Raw genomic sequence first — 20163 nt, forward strand, 5'->3', positions numbered from 1 at the left:
TGTAAAACGGAGAGTGTTTCATGGATGATTTCTAACCTGCCTTTCAGGTCTGAAACTGTCATGGGGCTTTAGGATGCTAACTATGTGTTGCTGTATGTGAATACAAACACGAACGTATATACAGAATATGCCACAATTAAATACCAATTCCAACCACATGGTTTGCCAAATCCTGCCCCAGCAGCCGTGTCTTCCCAATCCCAAATCAGGGTTAGATACATGGCACCAGTGCAGCCCCTCTGCACCCCAGGTGTGTGGTCAGTGCTCCTCTGGCTTCTCTCCAAACACCAAGCGCAGGGTGAGAAGAAATAAGAGGAACCAGGTACTTTACATGAAATATTAAGTGGCATTAAGTTCCTTGGAGGAAACGCGGCACGTGTGCGACACAGCCGGCCTGTGGGGCACAGAACACACCGCAGAAAGCACAAGTTGAAGGTGACAGACTGCATGTAGCTGCGCGAACCTGGGGCCCCGCCAGCCACGCACCCCAGTGGGCAGCGTGTGCTGACGCTGGGAGCAAGGCCGGCTCCGCGCCCACGTTTGAGGGCAGGATTCTGCCCTCGCGGGTTTAGCATATTCCGCGGGAGCAGCTCGGAAAGCGTGCCGTGCAGGGCGTGCGAAGGGAACTTGGCTCCTCTTTCCTAACGCACGTGGCACAATCAGGCCTGGGGTTCAAGGGCGCCGCCCGCCCCCTCCCCCGAGCCGCGGGCGCTAGGACCCCGCGCGCCGCGCGCACTTCCTCCCGCCGCGGTCCGCCCGCCCCGGCGGCGCCCCGGCTCCCGCCCGCCCGCCCGCCCGTCCGTGCGGGCCACCCTACCTGGCGAAGCAGAACTCGCAGTGGTTGCCCCGCTCGTTGACCGTGAGCACGTAGGCGTAGGCCGGGCAGGAGAAGAGCAAGTCTCCCACCTGGAAGGGCTGCAGGGCCCGCAGCCCCCGGCCCTTGCCCGGGCTGCAGAAGCGCTCCAGCCCGCCGTCGCCCTCGGCCCTCATGCTGGCGGCCGGGCTGGCGCGGAGGGGGCCCGGCGCCGGCGGAGCCCGCAGCGGCGGCTCCCCGCGAGCTGTTATTGGAGAAGCGTCACCCTGAGCGGCGGGGGGCGGGGTGGGAAGCCGCCCGGCGGACGCGGCGGCGGCGGCGGCGGCGGCCACCGCTCCCCGGAAGGGACGGCGGCCCCGCCCGGTCCTCGCACGCCCCCGGGAGGCGGGGGAGAGGCCCGGCGGCCCCGCCTGGCGTGCGGGACCCTCGGCGGCCGCCCCGCATGCCCCCGGGGCCGCTTCCGGTGTGGCCGCCGCCGGGAGCGGCATCTCCCGCGGCTCCTAGAAGGAGGGCGGGAGGCGTCTCCGCCTCCGCGGCGTTTCCACGGAGCGCGCGGGACGCTGCCCGCTTTCCGGTGGGCGGGATGGGGTCGCCCACGGGGGCAGCTACCCTGCGCCCGTCCCGGGCTTGGCCTGTAGGAAGGCCGGTGATTAGGAAATTGAAGGAGGCCAAGATGCTTTGCAACCTTGCGTGTGTCCTTGACAAGGACCGTAGAAGGCGTCCTCTGGGAACACGGAAGAGAAACCGCCGTAAAAAAAAGTTTGATGTACTAAGATTAAAGAGTGCTTCCCCAAGGTTAAAAGTTTTTCAACCCGATGAGGCTTTAAACCTTCTAGGGAGTCTTCATCGTGAACCTACTCTTCCCTCTGCCCCCCTAGTGGAAGTTAATTACGTGGACGGAAAAGGAACTGCACCGGTCACCCTAACTCACTCGAAGCTTCTGCATACACGCAACGATGCGGAGGAGGCAGGAGACAACCTTGCCAGCAGGGAATTTAGACTTGTCGGGGGCAGTGGCGTGCTGTAGCCAGAGCACCCGGCTAGAATTGTGGTGGTTCTAATCGATTTGACCAGGCACTGTCATCTTAGAAAAATCTGTTAGGTTTTGAGCCACATAGAGGATTTAAAACAGGTAAAGCTCAAAGAACAGTGCTTTAGCACTTAATCCTATACACTTGTATACTATTGGAGTTTTTCGTATGAGAAAGATATAATCTGTTCCATGTAAAGGCTGAAATTGATGCACATGCAGTTAAGGACTCAGTCGTGAAGACAGAATTTAGCAAAAACACTAATATTTCAAACTCAAGTTTGACCTCAAACTATGGCACATGCCTAAGTTCAAGACTAATTTAACAAAGGGAGAGATGAATATGATTTGGAGTCATGAGATTATTAGAATTTTTGACACTTCAATAAAGTTCTAAAATGAATAAGCCTCTAGTCCTCCTGAAAAGAAGAATACATCATGGATACTCTCCCATTTAGGCATTTTAAGAAGCATTCACTGAGCACCTACTATGGCCAGTCCCTGGCATAGAAAGATGGGCAAAATGTAGGCCTAGGTCTTTGCATGTGACACATTCACAGCCCAACAATAATTACCAATAGTTAGTGACTATTATGGACCAGGCATTGTGCTCTGTACCTTAGACACAGTATCCCATTTAATCTGTAATTCCAACTGCCCAATGAGTTAGGTGTTATGTCTCCTATTTCCAAAACTAGGAAATCAAAACTCAGAATATCCAAGGCCACACAACTGAGCTGCAGAATTTGGTTTCAGCCTCCAGTCAGTCTGAACTTGAGGCCCATACTCTTAGCCCAAATGTCCCCCTGCAAACAAAGACAGCTCTCTGAGGGAAGTGTCATTATGGTGGCTTGTACAAAATGTTCTGTGACAATACAGATAGAGAGTGACAGACTTACCCTGGGGAGTGAGGATTTGGTCAAGGCAAGTGCCATATTCAAGTAACACCAGAGTGGAACCTAAAAGACAGATGGGACTCTACAGGTGCAGGAAAGGAAAACAATTTTCTGGGCGGAGAAAATTGGGTGTAAAGACAGGGATTTGAAAAAAAAAAAAAAAAAACAGTGGTGTGGAGCTGTGGAGCCCCGAGTACTGAGTAGAGCGTGAGTTCTCAAGGGAGGGCAGGAGGTGAGGCAGGAGCAGTAAAAGGGCAACCTTCTCAAGAGGTGAGTTTTGTCCCAGAGGCGGTGTGGGAGTCACTGAAAGTGTATAAGCAGAGGGTGCCATGATCAGCCCATAGACAGTTCTGTTGGCAGCTTTGTAGATAGACTAGAAGGGGACAGGACTAAACACAGGGCCGCCAGGTAAGGGAGCACTTGCAATATTGTAAATGAGGGTTGAGGAAAGCTGGAATCAAGGCAGAAGCATTAGGGAAAAGGGCAAACGTGTCCAGGATAATTCCACTTGCTTGCTTGGCATATGGTTTCACCACACGGGGAGAGATACGGCAGGCAGATAGTAGTGCCGGCTTTCTAGCTTTAGCCCGGTCAACCTTGAAGGCTCAAGACAGGAACCATAAATATCCTAGAATTTGGGGAACAAAAGAAGAAGCATTTTCTTGCTAATGAGGAAAGTGAGGCCCTGTGAAATTAAATAACTTGCCTAATAACCCAGTGGCAGAGCTGGCATGACACTGCACAGCATGTTCCTTTGACATTTATTTTCATTATTATTATTTTGCTTTTTAAGGCAACACTCACAGCATGTGGAAGTTCCCACGCTAGGGGTCAAATCGGAGCTACAGCCGCCAGCCTACACCACAGCCACAGCAACGTCAGATCCAAGCTGTGTCTGCGACCTACACCACAGCTCACGGCAACACCGGATCCTTAACCCACTGAGCAAGGCCAGGGATTGAACTCACGTCCTCATGAATACTAGTCGGGTTCGTTAACTGCTGAGCCATGAAGGGAACTCCCTCCTTTGACATTCACAGGCTTTCTGTGTTCCAGCAACAGTGATAAAGGCTGGTAATAGAATGTAACAACAAAAAAACCTGACTTATTCCCTGTCCTTTCGAAGCTTTGTACAGTCTGGCAGAGAAAGCAGACATTAATCAGATAATCACATAAACAAATACAAACTGTCAACAGTTTCGAGTGCTAGGGCAGTGCTTGCAGGATCTGACCTAGTCTAGGAACATTTTTTCAGAGAGAGTAATGCCTAACTAAGATCTGAAGGATGAACAAAACTTAAGAGGAGGAGGGACAAGCATTCCAAGCAGAGGGAACAGCCTGTGTAACCAAACAGGACCCTACCATGAGCAGACCCTTCCCCCACACATCCTTCACCTGAGTCTTGTCTGGAGAAAAACTTTAGTCTCCTAGGCCTTGCCTGAATTCCAGAGAGTGAATCTAATCAGAGAAGTGACAAAATGCGGAAAGGAGAAAACAGGCAAGCAAGAGAAAATCACAGCTTAGCCATTAAACCAAAGCCAAGGCTCTTCGGTTCCTCCTCAAGGGCTATAAGGTAATATTCTGAGCCGCATCCTTTGAGCTGCTTTGCAGATACTGAAGCCCTCACCAGGTGGACAAAGTTAACTACATGCTGCCCACAAGCAGGTGGCCCTCAGACCTGTTGGAACCAGAAGGTTGATGATCTTGACTCCTGATGACCTCACCTCAAACCCCCGAGAAGAATGTCCATGGGCTGATTATGCACCCCCAACCCCCTCCTGCACCCTGTCTTTAAAACCCTTCTCTGAAAGCTACTGGGGCGGGGGGGGTTGGGCCTTTGGAGCCCTAGCTGCCCGGAGTCCTTGCCTGGAGCCCTGCAGTAAATGTTCACTTTCCTTCACCACAACCTGGTGTCAGGAGATTGGCTTTACTGCATGTGGGCGAGCAAACCCAAGTTTTGTTTGGTGACACCTGCGCAGTTTCACTGCTAGGAAGGAGTATGACCTGCATGAAAGGGTGACTAGAGCAGAGATAGAGGAAGTGTGCTCTAGATGATTTTAGGAGGTAAGTCGGTCTTGCTGGACAACCCACAGGACTCTATTCTGATCAAAAAAGGCCTCTGGCCGATGCCAGACTATGTTAGATGAGCTTTAAGCCGGTCACCATACCTAACTGGATCTGACGATTGTGTTTGATTACAGGTGGATATTATAGACTAATGATACAATTTTCTTGAAGTTCCTGTCGTGGCACAGTGATTAACAAATCTGACTAGGAACCATGAGGTTGGAGGTTCGATCCCTGACCTTGCTCAGTGGGTTAAGGATCTGGCATTGCCGTGAGCTGTGGTGTAGGTCACAGATGTGGTTCAGATCTGGCGTTGCTGTGGCCCTCGCGAAGGCTGGCAGCAAGAGCTCCGATTAGACCTCTAGCCTTGGAATCTTCATATGCCGCAGGTGCGGCTCTAAAAAGACAAAAAAAAAAAAAAAAAAAAAAGAATTTTCCCAAACCTCAGAAGCTTTCTGAGTACACATCTACCTAGGCAAATCTTGGATAAATGTGGGGACTCTATAGTTTTTTAACTTTCTGATTTCTGGGGATTCCAACCAGCATAGAAGTAAACAAACAATTAGAATACAGTAAACAACTCACTGTCAGGGATTAATTGGGCAAAATCATCTGCTTGTTTACGCTTTTCTACTGCAAGGCATTTTTTCCTCTTTCATTGAGAAAGATTTCCAACCGCTGAGCAAAACAACTGTCTAACTGCTGAGATGTCTTTCCAGGTGAGTGGTGGCTGGAGCAGATGAATTCCTGTGATGCAGGCAACTCTGATGTAAGAACAGTGGAAAAGAAACAGCCTCATTTCAGAAAAATGCTGGGGCCGAGCTCCAGTGACTCGAGATGGAGAAATGGTCAGTGAAGCAACAGCCGTGCATTTAGGAGCTTAACTTCACGAAGAAAACTGTGTTTAAAATAAACTGCCAAGGAATGGCAACACACCAGCCCAGCAAACCAAACCGATGACAGCACTCTTAATGCAGCTCATACTTGTCAGCCAGCCACCCTGCGTTCTCACATTCTGGGAAAGTTGCCTTCCAGCTGCCAGGGCCCCTCCACCTTGCCCGCTGCCTTCCACCCGGGGCTTGGAAGAAATGGAATTTGGAAGAAGTGTTTCAGCCACTTCATCTCACTGTAGCTCGAGAGAGGAGGACGACGAGCGACCCCCTTTGCTTAGCTTTTCTAACCCAGGGGTTGATCGAATGCAGCAGTGACACCTGCCAACCGCAGATCGGCACATGATAGAAAAGGCTCTGGCCTGGGGAAACAAAGCCTCCACAGAGAAGGATACCAGTGAACCCAGACAATGGACCCTTACCTGGGGTCTGTACTTATAGGTGCATTTCATTGATTGATTTCTTATGATGGGCTTACACTGCCATAGACCCTTGTCATACAAAGGTGAAAAGACCAACACACACGCAAGCAGTCATGTAGTAGCCGAATAACGGCATCCAAAGATAGTGGCCCCAAAGCCCTGGAGCCTCTAACTGTTCCCTTCTCTGGTTTAAAGGCATCTTTCCGATGAGTTCAGTTGAGGGTCCTGAACGGGATGGTGTGGTTAGCCTGGATTACCCAGGTGGGCCTTCAGTGCAATCACAGGTGTCCTCACAAACCTCCAGAGATTAAACACAGACCCAGAAACTGGAGGGGTGTGGCCACAAACTGGGGGACCCGGGACAGCCACCAGAAGCTGGAATAAGCAAGGAACCGATTTTCCCCTAGAGCTTCTGGAAGGAGTATGGCCCTGCTCAGACTTAGATTTCCAGCCAGGGATACTGATTGCGGACTTCTGGCCTCCAGAACCATGAGAATAAATTTCTGCTGTTTTAAGTCACCCAGATTGCAGTAATGTGTCACAGCAGCCCTACAAAACTAAAACAAATTATAATACAATAAAAGTTTTAGTAAGGGGATGAACTAAGCGAAGTAGAAAGCCTTCCTAGAGGACAAGATATTTTAGCTCCTTCTAGAAGGAAGATTAAAGAGTGACCAAAGGAGAGGGGGGGCCCCCAATTGGGATTAAGAACTTGAAGATGTAAATTTACCCAAGGAGGAGAGAACTTGACAACCCAGGGAAGCATTTTTCTCTTATTTAACAGACACTTGCATGGCTCTTACTATGTACCAGGTGAACTTCAAAAATATAATCTTGGAGTTGCTGCTGTAGGAGTTCTCTTCGTGGCACAGAGGTTAACGAACCTGACTAGGATCCGTAAGGATGTGGGTTCGATCCCTGGCCTCGCTCAGTGGGTTAAGGATCTGACATTGCCATATTGCCGTGAGCTGTGGTATAGGTTGAAGACGAAGCTCAGATCCCAAGTGGCTGTGGCTGTGGCTGGTGGCTACAGCTCTGATTCAAACCCTAGCCTGGGAACTTCCATATGCTTTGGGTGCAGCACTAAAAAGCAAAAAAAAAAAAAAAAAAATCCGACTGCTGCAGCTCAGGTTACCATGGAGAACTTCCATCTACTGCAGCTGCAGCCATTAAATCAATCAATCAATCAATCACTGAATCCTCCTAACAACTTTAATAGATGAAGGCACTGACCCATTATAAAAGAATAGTGGGGTGAGGATTGATTCTAAGCAGCCTATGTGTAATGAGTCTGTGCTCTGGACCACTGCATTGCCCAAGCTACAGCCCAAGGCAGGAGATCTTGGGTGAAGCTGGACTAGCACGAGTGGCCCCCTGATGAAGATCTATAAAGTCCTATGCATGGAAGTCAGGCCAGGGAAGGAATTTGGCTGCCATGCTCCAATTGTTGCTTTGGAAAGTCATTTTCATGGCTGAATGGAGGATACATCACAAGAGGGTGAGGACAGAGAGACAAATAAGGAGTGTAATGCATTGCTGGTCCAGAAGAGAGATGTTGCTGGCACAAACGAGGGCGGTGACCATGGTGATGCAAAGAAGGGATATGGATTTGGAGAACTTTTCATTAACTGGACCTAGTGATTAAAATGCATGAAAGGGAAAGGGGAATTTGAGCCATGCAAAAGTCTGTCCCATGACAGCTGACATCACTTCCATCCATCCCTCAAATTCATTTATGTCCTCTGAGTATTCTGCAAACAAGGTGTTGTTATTTCTTCCTTCCCTACATTGCTTGTCTAATCTCACTTCATTTCTATTCTTGTGATATTTGGAGCTGATGGCTTTATTCCTGGATTATTAAAGTAGCAGTAACATTTTGAGTTAGCCAAAGATCACACACAGCTCTGCATTTCCCTCTCAGCCCCTTACCGTTACCGAGGCACTGACTCAGAGAACAAATGACACTGTGGAACAGGAGGGAAAGGACTCTTGGGCTTCAGAGACCCAGGGCTCCAGTCACAGCAAATCCATGATGATGCGGAAGCAAGGCCACCCTCTGCCCAGGAAGGATGCTTCAGAGCTTGGGTAAGAGGGAGAATTGGAAGGAAAGCCAGAGGGAAGTTGGGGCATTTATCTGAGTGAAGGGCACGCAGCTTAGTTTCCTTCCCAGGCTGACCCCTGGAGGAATGGGGTGACTCAACAAAAAATCCCATAGGGTGGAGGGCATTCAGAACAGAGGTAGCCTATGTTCTAGTCTCTTGGCCCGAGTTTCTGGTGTATTGAAATGGGTACGTGGGAGAAATGGCTCAGAGGTCTCCCTCGGGATGCAGGAGAGTGAGCCACCCCCCAGGAAACTGATGTGACATTTCTACCACCCAGGGAAAAGGAAGGCGCATAATGAAAACTGCTCCAGTTTCTTAAGCACGTGCCTTTATTTATTTATTTGTTTTTTTTTTTTAGGGCCACACCTGCATCATGTGGAAGTTCCCAGGCTAGGGGTCAAATCCGAGCTACAGCTGCCAGCCTACACCACAGCCACAGCAATGATGGATCTGAGCCTCGTCTGCGACCTACATCACAGCCCATAGCAACGCCGGATCCCTGACCCACTGAGCAAGACCAGGGATTGAACCTGCATTCTCATGGATACTAGATGGGTTTGCTACTGCTGAGCCATGACAGGAACTCCAAACAGGTGCCTTTATAAAAGAGCTTCATCTATCTGGTCTCTCCCTATTGTGTCTACCTTAGTTACTAATGTCCAAGACACTATCTTAAAAGAACTGCTGTGTTTAAAAACTTTCTTGACATATAGTTGCATGAGAATGTCATGTTCATTTCTGCCGTACGGCAAGATGACTCAGTAATACATATATTCTTTTTCATATTCTTTTCCATTATGGTTTAATCACAGGATATTGAGTATAGTTCCCTGTGCTGTATAGTAGGACCTTGTATATCCATCCTCTATATACTGGTTTGCATCTGCCAATCCCTAACTCCCTAAAATAACTGCTTTAATAATAAAAATTTCTGTTGAAGAACTTTTAGTTGCTCTGTATATCATCAAGGTATATCATCAAGGACAAGCTCTTCTTTTTGACTTTAAAAAACCCTACTTCTAAGTGTCATACTCAGCTTGAGTTCTACCTATTCTGAGAAGCCTTCTCCCAATATTTCTGCCCATAATGGTTTCCATTTCTTTCTTCTTTTTTTTTTTTTCCCCCTAGGGCCGCTCCTGCGGTATATGGAGTTCCCAGGCTAGGGGTCTTATCGGAGCTATAGCCACCGGCCTATGCCAGAGCCACAGCAACGCAGGATCCGAGCCGTGTCTGCGACCTACACCTCAGCTCACACAGCAACGCCAGATCCTTAACCCACTGAGCAAGGCCAGGGATCGAACCTGCAACCTCATGGTTCCTAATCGGATATGTTCACCACTGTGCCACGACGGGAACTCCAAAATTTAATTTATATTTTTGTGGTCACACCCAAGGCATGCAGAAGTTCCCAGGCCAGGTATCGAACCCATGCCACTGTGGTAACCGGAGCCACTGCAATGACAACACCAGGTTCTTAAACCCATTGAGCCACAAGAGAACTCCTCCATTTCTTAAGGTAAGTTTTATCTATCTGCCTTTCTTGGCATACAGTCAATGACTTTATATACACAACCCCATGTAAGTTAAAAGGTCTTTAAAGGAAGACTCTATGTATCATATTTATTTGTAGTCTCAGCACTTGTTATGTATTAGATTCTCATGTATTTTCTGGAATCACACGTGTTGGCTTCGAATGCTTACAAAGCCCTATGGCCAGAGGCACGCATGTAATATGCTCTGTTGTCTCACTGGTAAGCAAAGGTGTGCACTGAACAGAAACCACCCTCTGCCTCCAGGCTGGAGCGCAGCGAGAACTGTCCTAATGCATAATTTACAGCCCTAACACCAGCGCCTTAGCTGCACTGCAGCATTTTTACTAGAGGCAGAGTCACAGAAGACACTACATCCGTGGGAGGAGAAAGCCAGCCAGAGAAAAGTACCTGAATAACAATTTAAGAGTCAGATCGATCAGTTCTCATACCATCAACCACATTCTTTTGTATTTGGAGAGAAGGGGGGCGGAGGTTTAAGCCAGGTTTGTTGTCATGGTGAAGGCAATATAATAATTTTAACTGGATGCTAAAAATTGAATGAAAAGGCAGCAAAGGCCCAAGGAAAGACTCATTACTGACATAGTTGGTCCTGAACTAAACGTCTAAGCTTTTTTCTTTATCTCTGGAAAGTCTCACCACCTTTTTTTCCCCATTAAAAAAAAAAAAAAGTACTGACTGAATATAACAAGGTTTAGAGGTTTTGGATACTTCCATCTTATTGAAAACTGTTAACAGCTTTCTTCCTTGGGTGGAGGCAGTGTCACTAACGGCTGAAGGAGCAGGGCTGGCACAGGATTTGACCTTGTTACCAGAGGTTCATAACCTTGCCAGATCTTCAGTGCTTTATGCTCACCGTGAAATCCCCACTGATTTTTGTGAGAGCAGAAGAGATGAGATAGGATATTTAAAGCTTGAGTCTACTGGTTTTACAGATTTAATGTTCACATAGAATTTGAATATATCCTCATAGTTTATTTTCTAAGAGGGAAGGAGAAACACAGGAGGAAAAAAGTCAATAGCTGTGAATTGAATTCTTGAAGAATCCATGCAAAAACAACTGGCATCATCTCGACTGCAAACTATGGCAACACTTAGAAAAAAAAACCTTTTGGTTTCATTTTCTTTCCTATTGAGGGTTACAAATTAGTTAACATTTAATGTTTATTTGGGAACTTATAAAAGTTTAAGGTAAATACAGTATTTTAAGCTGGGAAAAGAGGATTTGAATGTTGCTTGATTTAAAAAAATGAATGTATACAGGAGTATTTTTAAATACAGCAAATTTTAAAAAGAAAAACAGAAAAAAAATAAAAAAATAAATACAGCAAATTTAAGAATCCAATAAAATTTTTTTTCTTTTTGCTTGTTTTTTTTTTTGTTTTTTAGGGCCACACTTGCGGCATATGGATATTCCCAGGCTAGGGGTCAAATCGGAGCTGCAGCTGCCTGCCTACACCACAGCCACGGTCATGGGGGATCTGAGCTGTGTATGTGACCTACACCACAGCTCACGGCAACGCCGGATCCTTTAACCCACTGAGCAAGGCCAGCAATCAAACCCACATTCTCATGGATACTAGTCAGATTCATTATTACTAGTAATAAATTGGGGGATGGGAACACCCCCCAATAATTTTTTGAATGATTTTGGAAAATACACACAGGTAAAAAAAATTCTTGTCTAAACAAGCAGCCATTAGAAAGGGTTACTTTTAATAAAAATTTAAACATTCAGCCAGTTATTTCCCTGATACATTTCTAAAATATAGCACTTTGAATGCAGCAGATGCAATGTTCTTTTTTTGCTTGTATCCCCTGCTAGTTTTCCTTTACCACAAGCTCTGTCTTTTCTCATCTTCAGGATTGTGCAAATTGAAATCAAAAAATTTGAAAACTGAAAAAAGAATAGATTACGTGGAAGAAAGGGAAAATGATTACTAAGTGTGGCTCTCAAGGTCAAAAGATAAACACACCAACGGCCGAGGCATGTTTTCCTTATTCACGCATTTACTGAAATGACAGTGCAAAGCACTCTCCTGGGTGCTATTGAGCAATCAAATTAGACCCAGATCTTGTCTTCCAGGGACTTAGAGCCTAGAAGGGGAAACATGATATATGATTAGATACGAAAATCTATTTAAAGTGTAAGCCTCACGTGGGCAAGGAATGTGGTCTGTTCTGTCCATTGCTATTGTCCAGGCAGTGCCTGCCACAAGGTGGGTGCTCAATAAGTATTTGTTGGATGAATGAATAATATGCAATGTAGAGAGTGTTGAGCCATTTAAGAACTGTAAAAAACAAAAATTGAAATTGGTAATAGGAGAGATAGGTAACTTCCAGCATCTTTGAAATTACCCATATATCTTATAGATAATTAGGCTGACAGGCCCCCCAACAGAAAATCTCCTGTGCATTGCCATTGTTTTTCAAATTCATCAACTACCCTGCCGTCCTCTTCAAGTAAGATCATAAACACTTAAGTAAAAAAAAATGCATTATTTAACATGCTGCTAACGGAAACAAACCATAGAAAAAAATGTCTCTAGGTCCACTGATTATATAGGTCTATAAGCAATGTGTATTAACTTCGTAAAGTTTAGAAAACACATTTAAGCCCAGGGATTGCCAGGTAAAATTTTTGCTGCAGATCCTCCATACCTTTAAGTACATATAAATATATTACAACAAATATGACATCATATTGAAAATATCATTTTATAACCTGCTTCTTCCGCTTAACATTTTGTACATCTCTTTCCATGACAAATATTTTTCTACATCATTTTAATGACTTGGTATTGTGATGTTTTGTAAATGAACAGTAATATATTTAACTAGTTCCTTGTTGGATACTGTTGATGTCCTTTTTTTTTTCTATTATAATGTTGAAATAAGCATCTGTGTCAAGTTACACGATCCTATACATTCTTGAATAATTCATTAACACAAATCCTAAAAGTAAAATTGCTGGGTAAACTCTACACAAATTTATGACTTTTGATACATTGCATGGAACCGATATAAAAATATATGTATGTATTTATTTGGTTATTGACTATAACAGTTACCATCTGTGAAGAGGATAGAAAAATAATTTAAACCCTTGCATAGCACTTCCTGCATTTCACGTACTTTTCAAAAAACTCGTTCTGGCTAAGATGAGATGTCTTAGATAAAATCATCAGATTTTGGATAAAGGATCCTACATATCATCTGGTCCCTAGACTTTATCCTAGAGTTGAGGAAAGTGAAGCTCAAGTTGTTACATATCCTGTTCACAGTGACAGTTAACAAGGAGAGAGCCAATCCAATCCTGGCCCCAGGTAGTCTTCTGCTCCCAAGATGCTCACTGAAATTCAAGTTGTTCTTTAGATATGCAAATTATCACAACAGGAATGGGGATTTATGGAAATAAACAGATTATAATGTATGAGTTTTAACATGAATTTTGTTATGGCTGCTATTAGCAAGATAGACTATTTTAAAACAATTTTGTGGTGAAAGTGTTCCCCTTGGAAATGCTTTCTATAAGACTGGTTTATTATTTGCAGTTTTATACTGATGGTCACCAAGTGCTGTGTAATTCTACTCAATGCTTATATTTCTTTATTATTTAAATACCGAAATAGCTTTATTGCTTTTTCTAAGACATATTCCTTGCACAAACAATAATAAGCAATAATAAAATATATAAAATACAAAGTGCAAATTATATATAATGGCACCAACTAAAAATAATTACTATAAACTTTTTGGTATATATCCTCATCTCTCTATCATATAGATATAATTTATATATAATTTATACTATATGTAACTAATATCTACCTGTCAACTTACACAGATAGCATACAAAATTTCAATATTCTAGAATCCACTTTTTCTCACATGTCACTGACATCTTTTAATGTCAATAAATATTAACCTTTTATTGCAACCAGAATTCATTCAATCCACCTTGATGGATGTTAGGATTGTTTAGAGCTTTTAATTACTCAACGATGCTGCAAGAAATAATCTTTTAAATAGTTGTTTAAATATCTCTAATAAATAAGCCGCTTTTCTTTAGGGGAAATGTTACATGTAGTATTATTTCCTGGAGATTCACGATGCGCAGTCATGTATTAAGCAAATAGTTATTGTGCACCTACCAACTGTGCTAGGTGCTGGGATTAATATGTTAAAGGCTCTGAAAATTCTTACAGGAAAGAAACCTTTTAATTTTTTTTTTTTAATTTAAGGCTTTCCAACTTTTCTTTTTAGTAATGGAAATCCTTCCAACCCCCTCCGCCTTTTTAAAATAGAACATCTACTTGTATTTCACTAATTTTATCTGGAGCAGAATTTGGAAAATGCTAAGCTAGTATCTTGCTGAAAACTACTAAGTGCCTGTACCTATGAGTCACTTTCCTAGGAACTCTGAAAAAATTGGAGGAATTATTTAGGGGAAAGATATATTCTGGGCATTTCAAAACAATGCATCCTTAATGTAAACTGCCAGATTATCTTTTAGAGTAAATAGTATTTTGGTATGAATAACTAAGTGGGATAGTGGAGTTTTGTTTTCTTTTTCTTTTCTTCTTTTTTAGTATGGCCACACCCACAGCATACAGAAGTTCCCAGGTCAGGGGCTGAATTTGAGGCGCAGCTGTGACCTATGCCACAGCCATGGCAATACTGGATCCTTTAACCTACTGTGCTGGGTTGGGGGTCAAACCTGGTGCTTCTGCAGCAACCTGAGCTACTGCAGTCGGATTCTTAACCCACTGCACCACAGCAGGAACTTCTATTTTGTTTTCTTAATAGCATTCATATCATTAGAACAAAAGCATACTTAAATGTAAAAGGAGAATGTGGGATATACAGGCAGTTTGGTTTATCAGCAGATCTGTGAGGGAGAGGAGTAAGTCCAAGAGAGGGAAGAAATTATTTGAAGGAAATTAAAGGTAGAGGTTATGGAGATCATAAGGCAACATGTAAAATGATTAAAATAAAACATTTAAGAGAAAAAGGATACAAAATCCTCTTCCTAATATGTGAAAACCAATAAGAAAAAAAAAAAACGGGGAAGGTAGAGGCATCCAGTGAAATAACAGTGTTTGGGTTGGGGTGCTTTTTTTCCCCTTACCTCTAATTGTCGTTTTCATTTTTATTTTTAAAATATATAATAAAATTGAAAAGAAAGGAAATACTAAAGGATCAGACAAAATTAGGAGAAGAGAGGCTTATGGAGGAGGAGGAAGATAGTGGCTGAGTTGAACAAAGGCAACAAATAGATTAAAGTGAATAAAGGTAGACGAGAGAACATTCCATTTGTCCTGGAGGAGATCATTAATGGCTCAAGTGCTGTGAAGTGGACAAAAGCCAGTCTGTAGTGGGGTCAGATGAGAGAACCAGAGAAGAATAATTTTTGTAGGACCTAGGATCATAATAATTCACTTAGAGGTTCCCCCCCAGCAACTCTGACTTTAGTTCTGGTTTTATCATGTTGGGATTTTGCCTATATCAGTTTTTTTTTTTTTTTTTTTCCTCCTAGGAGCTGATAAATGAAAACCATTAAAAAAAAAAGAAATCCTATGAGTAACTTTCTTTGCCCTTATATTTGAACTGAATAATAAAGAAATGGTAAATGCTCTTTCTGAGCTGTGCTAGAAATGCTACCATATAGAAATCTTAATAATATACCCTGCGCCTGCCATTTCAAAACATAAGAACTTGGTCGCCCAAGGTCATTTCAGATGCCTTTTTTCCTAAGTGATTTGTGTATATTTTATCCATAAAAGACAAATTATTATGAAAGGATATGAAATATAGGTTTAAGAAACTCAAAGAACAAAGTGAATTCTTTGCTCTTTGAATTTCTTAAAATTAAGTTCTTAAGACTCCTGCTGCTTACCTTCAAACAAGCAACCTTGAAACTACTCCATGAAACCCAGTTAAAGGACGAACCAAAGACTTTTCACTTATAAAGAAAAAAAACTAGCACATGGGAGAGAGAACGTTCAAGTCTTCAGTATCCATACTTATTAACTAAATTGAATGCCTGTGGTGGGTCTCATGGGAGCACACAGTGGCAGCCTCTTTATATTACAACTCAGCCAGAAGTACTTATTCCCTTGTAATTAAGGCCAAGGGTGCAACCAGCGATGCAAATGAAAGCAGTTATGTGAATGATTCCATTCCCTCAACATTTCTCAAGAGCTTGTGTGTTTGTGGCTGTGGGTTTGTTTGAAGTCCTTGTGTGGCTCCCTCAGTTCTCCTTGGTACTAGAGGTCCAACCTCAGAAAAGAACAATAGCTAAGACTTGTACAGCACTTACTATCTGCCAGACACCGTTTTAGATGCATTAGGTGTGTTAGGTGTGTTATTTTCATCGATGCTTCCAAAATTCTGCAAGGGTTCAACGTGAAACACTAGGTGCCCAGAAGATGATACTGAGGTTCAAATGCAAGGGATTTATCCCTGAGGTGGCCCTAGAAGAGACCCGTGTGGAGCGGGGGCGGGGAAGGAGGACAGGAAAGGGGGGCTGAGCCAAGTAAGGATGCATCAAAATCCTTCAGGGGCAACTCTGGGGTGCAGGTGAGGAAAGGGAGCATGGCTAGGAATGGGGAGTGGAGAGGGAAGCCCGAAAGATGAGCATACATCAGGGGCTTACCCAAGTTGACGGGTCAGAAACGCCTGCGTTGTCTGCTCCAGGTAGATACAGAGGTACCTCGGAGATGTTACAGGTTCGATTCCAGGCCACTGCAATAAAGCAAATATAGCAATAAAGTGAGCCACACAAATCTTTTGATTTCCAGTGCACATAAAAGTTATTTTCACCCTCTACTGTAGTCTTTTATGTGTGCTGTAGCATTATGTCTAAAAAGACAATGTACAGACCTTAAGTAAACCATGGTACTGTTTAGAAAATGGTGCCAATAGACTTGCTTGATGCAGGATTGTCACAAACCTTCGATTTGGAAAAAAAAAAATACAGTATCTGCAAAGCTCAACAAAACAAAGAACAATAAAAGAAGGTATGTCTGTGCTATTATCTCTACGTATCAGTTGAAACCACTGAGTCTAGCCCAAGATCTCGAAGCTTGTAAGTGGCACATCTGGGATTTGAAACTCAGCATTTGGATTCCCAAATGCTATGTGCTCAAACCTCAATGGATGGGATTAGAACGATCCTATCTTGACAGTGTGACACGCTATCACAAAATTTTCCACAGTTTTCACAATGGACTGTGTAGCATAAACTATTTTTATTTCATTGGGTTTCTAAAAATGCTGCAAGTATGTCTGAGGAGCAATCACTAATGATTTGTTGAACTAAGCTTCAGATACCCAAGCCCTCAAACCGAAGGTAAGATCACAGAACAGACTAAAAAACTAGGCAATTGGTATACTTCAAACGTACTGCTCCCGAGCCACTCTAACCAGTTGAAGCTGTCCAGTTCTCAGTGATTCCACAAGTCCTTCTTAACAAGATGTATTCACACAGATCCTGTTTTTACATAAGATAATATCAGTTTTAAAATGCTGATCTGATTTTCTATATATTCATCATCCTCTTAATCTCCCATTCTTTCAACAGTTTGTTTTCCTCTCCAAATCACCAAAGTGATTTTTTTGTTTTGTTTCGTTTTGTTTTGGTATAACAACATCTGTTTTCTGAATATTCATTTTTAAAAAAACTTTTAAAGGAGTTCACTTTATTTTTGCTAAAGAAATTCTTTTTCTGTTTTAAAATGTGGAGTATGAAAAACAAAAACCAAAAAAACCAAAGACAAAAAAGAAGGCGTTCCCATCTTGGCTTGGTGGAAACGAATCTGACCAGGAACCATGAAGCTGTGGGTTCAATCCCTGGCCTCCCTCAGTGGGTTGAGCATCTGGCATTGCCATGACCTGTGGTGTAGGTCACAGATGAGGCTCAGATCCTGTGTTGCTGTGGCTGTGGCATAGACCGGCAGTAGCTCCGATTTGACCCCTAGCCTGGGAACCTCCATATTCTGTGGGTGTGGCCCTAAAAAGCAAACTAAATAGATAAATTAATTAATTAAATAAAATGTGGAGTATGTATTAGTACTGTCTCTTTCCATTTCGTTAAAGAGGAAAAGCTGGTGCATAGAGGTGGGTAACCAATTAGGTCATCTCAAGACACTGAGAACAGCTGTGCTCGAGCAGGTGCTCAAGAGAGAAACAACCCAACCTGCATCAAGAAAATCAGCCAAAACTTGCTGATCTAGAGAAGATGAGGCAGAGTTATAAGAGACCGGCTGAGCAAGGGCACTTAAAGGGGAAGGCTTAGAGGATGCAGACATTGTTTCTTCCTGAGTGTTTTGGGTGAAGAGGGAAATAGTCCTTTTGTTGTTGTTGTTGCAGCTGCTAACGTTCTGTGGGTGCCCTGCATCCTAGTCTCTGCTGCGCCACCATGATTGTTGAGGAGGGAAAGACTTGAATGCTCGCCCAAGATTCTGAGACCCTAGACAATGAAAGCTAACACCTCTATGCAAAGGACCATTCAAAGAGTCTCACACATAGGAACGCCTTAAATTCTCCTAACAATGCTATGAGGTAGGTACTGCCAATACCCCCATTTTGCAGAAGAGGAAACTGAGGTCCAGAGAAAGGAACTTGTTCAAGACCCCATGGCTCGTTAGCTGCAGAGGCGGGATTCATGCCCAGGTTATCTGCTTTCAGAATCTATGACCTTACCCTCTGCCCTGGACTGAAATGTTGCACAGGTGCTAACAATGTTCCTGATAATTATTTGTACTTTATTTGTGAATGTGCTGAACAAACTTTCGGAGACCTCTATTTCAACACTTGGTGATAGCTAAGCTCTAGGAGAAAACATGAATCCTGAGTGTTAACGAGAGATTTACCAAAAGGTCTTAAGGGTCGCTGAGAAGTAGAAAGCCTTGGTACGCGTTTGGAAAGTGAAGAGGAGGAGGTGGCAGCCGCCCAGATGAGCTCTCTGTTCTGCTTGGAGAGGATGGTATTCCCTGCCCATGGGGAGCTGGCACTGGCAGCAGTTACATCAGAGTCACTCTCAACACTCAGCTTCTTGCTAAGAATTAAATCGCTGGAACCAGATCCAGTGAGTTTCACGTTACCATAGTTTGGATGAGAAGCGCACACCGATGTGATATATTTAGTTTTCAGAAACAGTGAAACCTCAGATTAGCTTTCTTACCAAAACGATGTTGTACGTCGGTATTCCTTGTGGTCATTTGCTTCATCTCCCAAAAAAGAATCGCACACCTCTTCCCTCCGCTGAGTAAAGCCCACCTCCTACCCGCTTTATGGAGCCCCTCGCTCGCTGGGGAGGGTTCCCTCTCCTGGAGCCCAGAGCCGCTAGGACCTCTGCCGCCCTCTAGAGGCGAGTCAGATCAAGACAGCTCATCTCTGAACCTTTCCCGTGGATTGCGCGCAGGTGCCACCCCTACTCTTCTTTTCAGTCTCTAATCGATGCCATCTGTCAAGAGGGGGGATGAGGGGAAACACTCTGAACTTCCAAAAACAATAATGGGACTTTATTGCATTCTCAGCTAGGCCTTTCATAGTTAGCCTGTGCCCCTTCCCCCCACCCCCTGAACCAGCCACTGGACAGAAATCTGTCAAGGTTATTTGAAAACTGTAGCGTTAACACAGAGCATTTGCCAAATGCCAGGTACTACTGAAGTGCTTCCCATACACTAACCGGCTTAATCTGCATAACAGTCCTGTGAGATGAGTTGTAGTTATCTCCATTTAATAAATTGGGGAGCTGAGGCCAAAAACTACTAAATATTCCTCACAGTACATGAGTAGTAGAGCTGGATTTAAACTCCGGTGTGTCTAGCTGTGGACTAGGCTTGAAACTGCTTCATTGCACTGCCAATTTTATAGCTATTAATGTGGCAAAAGCCTAATTTTAAGGGGAAAGTTTTGGTGAAAATCTTTAGCCTGAATCTAATAATGAGACAATGATTGGGCTGGAAAATTCAAAATGTCAATGACACAACAGACAAAAAAGGAGAAGAAGGAGGAGAAGGACGGAGAGAGGGGAGGGGGAAGAGCGAGGGGGAAGGGGGAAAAAGCCAGGGGGCAGGGGAAGAGCAAGGGAGGAGAAACTATTTAAGAGATACAGCAAGGAAAAATAATACATAGTCTATGGCTATATCCTAAATATAAAAAAAGGCTGCAAACATTGGGAAATTGAAGAATTTCAATATGAACTATATTGAGTCATCATATTATATTAATGTTAAATTCCTCGAATGTGACTCATTTATTGTGGTGATATAGGAGTATGTCCTTATTCTTAAGTGATGCTCAAGGATTTAGGGTGAAATGTTAGGAAATCAACAAATTGCTATCTAATGGTTCAGAAAAAAATTAAAATATATGTGAGAAAGG

At 43.8% G+C, this 20163-nt stretch overlaps 1 protein-coding gene and 1 long non-coding RNA gene across 3 annotated transcripts in view; both read right to left on the reverse strand.

The window, feature by feature from the left end:
* SMYD2 (SET and MYND domain containing 2) overlaps nt 1-1158 on the reverse strand; it is a 52703-nt gene extending 51545 nt beyond the window's left edge. Inside the window, 1 exon segment of one of the 2 annotated variants that reach the window (NM_001160091.1) lies at nt 818-1158. In NM_001160091.1, coding sequence (NP_001153563.1) covers nt 818-990 — 173 coding nt within the window. In that variant the 5' untranslated portion in view covers nt 991-1158. 2 annotated transcript variants of the gene reach the window in all.
* LOC110262306 lies at nt 11343-19732 on the reverse strand. Its single transcript, XR_002347125.1, has 3 exons — nt 18959-19732; nt 16430-16518; nt 11343-11668 (listed from the first exon to the last, which is right to left on the reverse strand). It is a non-coding gene; the product is annotated as an uncharacterized LOC110262306 (long non-coding RNA).

The sequence above is a fragment of the Sus scrofa genome, chromosome 9 (genome assembly GCF_000003025.6).
Source record: "Sus scrofa isolate TJ Tabasco breed Duroc chromosome 9, Sscrofa11.1, whole genome shotgun sequence".
Lineage (NCBI taxonomy): Eukaryota > Metazoa > Chordata > Mammalia > Artiodactyla > Suidae > Sus > Sus scrofa.